The sequence below is a fragment of the Artemia sp. Qi Xiang Cuo genome, chromosome 15 (assembly GCF_049724085.1).
Source record: "Artemia sp. Qi Xiang Cuo chromosome 15, ASM4972408v1, whole genome shotgun sequence".
NCBI lineage: Eukaryota > Metazoa > Arthropoda > Branchiopoda > Anostraca > Artemiidae > Artemia > Artemia sp. Qi Xiang Cuo.
The window spans coordinates 46,821,824-46,826,555 of record NC_142808.1 but is presented as its reverse complement, the minus strand read 5'-3'; the positions used below and the strand labels follow the sequence as shown (position 1 = coordinate 46,826,555).

Here is a 4,732-nt window from a genome sequence, read left to right as displayed (position 1 = left end):
TGTCAAGTCAATGACACATTACAGAAACAAAAGCTTCTTATACGGCATTGCAGCCTCTGAAAAAGGAGATTCAATATCCATATAGATTTATAGCAATTCTAAAACAGTAAATTTTTAGCTTTGCCATCTTCCTGTGGGTAAAATGGTAGTTTTGTACCACAATTTGGTTGAAAACCACTGTACAGTCTACAGTCTCAATAGGTACTGAGTACCTACTGAGTCACCTTCTGAGTAGAGGCCGTCCCCAGGCCACTCAGCGCGTCCCCAAGTGGCGGATATGGGAACGTCCTACCTCCATGTAGCGTACCTCCATAAGGGGAGGCGTGGACCAAAGGGGGACCTAGCCCCTGGGAGTCCAAAATTGAAACTGGGGTACCCTCGCCCGGGGGTCATAAATACAGGCGGAGGAGGAAAAAGGCCCCTCTGGCGCACACTGGGTAGGGCTCGTTGGCGTGTGGACACGTCCCGCTAGTTGCGAACCTTCTTCCAGTAATGGGTTAAATTGTATGGTACTGCAGGAAACCATCGTGGGAGGATCCTCTCCAGGAGGACAACTGCTAAACGGCGGAAGATCCGGAATTGGACAACGGTCTATGCAAGTGCAAAAGTCTGGGGAGCCCTTGTTCAAACCAATTTCCATGAAACACCAATGGATACTGAAGATCAAATACAAAGAGATACTACTGCTACGGCGTTCGCGGTAGCCGACGTGGACCAGGTCAGGGTGGTGCCTGGCCCGACAAGTATGCAAGCCACCCGATCAAGAAAACATTTACGTATTGGTGCGTGGAATGTTTGTAGCTGCAAGGAGGAATCCACGCAACTGCTCCTTGCAAGGGAGCCACAGAAGTATAAAATCAACGTTTATTGTCTGTCAGAAACGAGACTGAATGATGTTCTGTCCAAAGAGTTGAACTTTTCCAAATCTGACTCATTCCAGTTCTACAACTCACGTCCCAAGGATGGTTCCGGCCAACAAGGAATGGGGTTCCTTATATACGATCCTACTGCATCATGCGTCACCTCTTGGGAGCCAGTGTCACCAAGGATTACCATGATTAGATTCAGAGGCCATATTTGCAACATAACCATAATGGCTGTGTACACTCCGATAGAGGATAGCAGTAACGCGTTCAAAGATGCCTTTTATTATGACCTACAAAGGATAATCGACAAGACACCAAGGCGTAATATGCTCTTTGTCTGTGGAGACTGGAACGCCCGGCTTGGCAAACTAAACCCAAACACAGCCGCAGTTATTGGCCACCATACCGTTGGTAACAGATGCATCAATGGAGAAAGGCTCTTACAGCTAGCCGGATACCACAACCTATGCGTCATAAACACTCTCTTTGAGCACAAGAGACTCCACATCGTAACACGGCGTTCGAATGACGGCGTAATAACAGCTCAGTTTGACCACACCTTAGTCAGCAGAAGATGGAGAAGCTCCTGCACAGATGCCCGGGTATACAGAGGAGCAGACACAGAATCTTTAAATGGATCTGATCACTGTCTCCTCACTTGCAAAGTCCGTCACCACCTTAGTAGACAGAAGCGACAGAAGACAGGGAAGTGCATTGATGTGTCAAAAATAAGATGCCCGGAAATTAAAGCCGACTTCGAGTTAAAGCTAAGCAACCGGTTTTAACCCTTGAACAGTCTTTCACACGTCGACGAAGAATGAACGCATATAAAAATTGTGACACAAGACGTAGCTGAGGAGGTGCTTGGTCACACAAACGAAAACAACGAGCCTGGATCTCTGACCATACCATAGAACTAGTCGAGAAGAAGCGACCCCTCGCGGGGGGTGCAATAGAACCCTTAAAAGTAGCCTGCAAAGCAGTTAAACAGTCACTGAAACGGGACAGAGAAAAGTACTGGTCAGATCTGGCGAATGAATTGTAACAAGCGTCAAAGAACCACAACAGCAGGAAAATGTTCAAACACCTGAAAGAAGCGACAGGAAACGATCCTGTAGCGGTTGACACACTGACAAGTTTGAGAACTCATCCGAACAGAAGAAGGACGCATGGAACGCTGGCAAGAGCATTTTTCTGAGCTACTGAACCCTGTCAAACCCCCGTGCGATCTACCTGCCTTCTTGAGTGCTGATAGAGAACCCTACGTAATAAATCTCGACCCGCCAAGTATTGCGGACGTACAAAAAGCGCTGAAGTGCATGAATAATAATAAAACTCCAGGTGAGGATGGGATTCCTTCTGAAATGTTCAAGTCCTCACTAACTCTACTATGCCGCCTAACCGACATGTTTGTCCAAGTATGGACGACGAAGACCTTCCCAAAAGACTGGAAAGTATCAGTCCTCATTCCACTATACAAAACAGGAGATAAGGTCATTTGCAGAAACTATAGAGGTATCTCCCTGATCGACCATGCCATGAAGATCTTCTGCGCCATTCTTCTGAATTGATTCAAAGACACACGTGACAAGCTTCAGACCAGGCAAAGGCTGTCCAGAACAGATATTGACGATTCGTCTCATCCTTCAGCAGTACAGCAGGTTTCTTCTACCCCTTCTCATTACCTTTATTGACTTTGTAGCTGCCTTCGATTCCCTCACCAGAGAGGAACTACGGAGAATTATGGCTGTAGACGGTACGCCACAATATATAATGGAGATACTCTGAAGTATATATAAGGATATTGAGACTTGCATCTGTGTTTCTGGCAATTACACCCCTAAGTTTCCGGTCGAGCTTGGGGTAAAGCAGGGATACCCCCTTTCGACTATATTATTCAACTACACGATAGACTGGATCATGAATATTGCAATGAGAAACCATAGTGGAATAGTTTCCAGATAAATAGCTGGTTTCCTCCAGTCCCTGATAGACTTGGACTTTGCAGACGACGTTGCTGAGCTCGAAACCACCGCCGACAGCTTGTAAGGCATGATCGACAATACCTCTGAGGTCTCAAAGTGCATCAGACTGACCATCAGTGGCAAAAAGACTAAAGTACTGGCTCTTAACCAACCCGCTCCTTCCCAGGTTACCCTTGAAGTCGAGCCAATAGAAAACGTCGAGGAATTCAAGTGTCTTGGCTCTATTATAACACCAGAAGACAGAGCTGAAAGGGATATCTCTGCCCACATAGCAAAAGCCTGGGGAGTTTTTACTAGTCTGAAAAAAGCACTATGGACCAGACGGGAGATCTCAACCAAAACAAAAGTCAGAATCTATGTTGCAACTTTTGAGCAGTACTACTTTATACTTGCGAGACATGGCCGATCAAGGCTGAAGACGCAAGAGCCTTGGATGTGTTCGACCACATCTGCCTTCGTTATATCCTCCGTATTAAGGGACAGGACAGGATTTCCAATATTGAAGTAAGGAGTCGCTGTGGCCAATCAGAAGAGCTATTGGTTATCATTAAAAAACGTCACCTGAAGCTCCTCGGCCACACATTGTGCCGTCCCGAAGGCACGACATGTCGAGACGTCCTTTTCTGCAAACCAACCCCCTTCTGGAAACATAACCCAGGAGGACAAAAGAAGAACATTTGGCAAAAATACGAGAGGACCAGGAACCGCGGGGAGGATTCAGGAGACACGGTCAGAGATGGGATAAAGACTGGCTGAAGATCACCGGAGAAGCTGCAGCTGACAGGTCCAAGTGGTCATTGGAAGTCATTTCAAGATCCTTTGGTGCCGGGCAGGACAGTTCATCGTCTGGTTCCCACCAAAAGTAAAGTAAAGTAAGTAACTACAGTCTTCTTTGACTAAAATAAATGTCTAGGTTAACAGTTTGTTTTAGGCTGCAATGCCGTATGAGGCGTGTTCGTTTCGATAATGGGTAATTGACTTGTAACTAGGAGAATAAAGCCTTTTTTCACGTTTTAAATTTTGTTCGTCGTGTTTTTTAACTGCTTTTTTCTATGTTTTTAATATTCTTTATAAATTTGTTTTTACTAATAAGAAATTTTATTTACAAAGTCTGGGTTTTTAAGATGTATTATTTAGGACGATTAAGGAGTTTACGTAATTTAAGGATGCATTTCCCTTTATCGCTATAAATACATTAGTAATAATTGACAATATTATTTGACATCACTTCCTGAAAAAATGGAGCGGTGAAATTCCCGGTAATAGATGTTTCCTCAGAGCGCGTCAATTATCCGTGTCAATTATACAGGTGCACGAAACATGTAATTCTAGAAAGCTAAAAATGGAATTGCTTGGGAAAAGCTAAACAGAGAAACACTCACACGCAAAAGGTTAATTTTAGAATGTAAGGAGTAAGACATAATACTGGGAATGACTTGTTAGATGTGTTGCTTAGGGCACAAATCCTTTGGAAGAAAATTGACCTTTCGAGTCCTGGCAGAGTTAAGAATTAAAGAAAAAAAGACAAAAGAAACAACTAAAGAAAGAAAAAAAGCGTTTGTTTCGTAAATAATTTCTGAGACCACACTGGCAAATCATAATAAAACATAAACGCGTTACGTTTGGAGTAACAAATAATATGCCAAAAATGGTATTAACTAACAATGATGGATGCGCAATCATTACGTGACCTTACATAAAGTGTGTGCCACCATTACGTAATGTGCGACCTGTCGTTACTTTACAAGCAGGGATTCCCCCATGGGCTCCTGTCGCAAGGCTTCATGAAATTTTGTCAAGCATAATAGACGTGACCGTTTGAAACGGGGTGTGTTGTGACGTCATTGGAGTCCAAAAGGGTGTGTCGTCACCGCATTGTGT

The 4,732-nt window shown here is 44.3% G+C and overlaps 1 protein-coding gene across 1 annotated transcript; it reads left to right on the top strand.

The window, feature by feature from the left end:
* The first annotated feature begins 649 nt into the window (after positions 1-649).
* Positions 650-1,651, top strand: LOC148943742 (protein CFDP2-like). Its single transcript, XM_089101221.1, has one exon. It carries the CDS (start codon positions 650-652, stop codon positions 1,649-1,651), a length of 1,002 nt encoding a protein of 333 aa, XP_088957347.1.
* Positions 1,652-4,732: the final 3,081 nt, after the last annotated feature.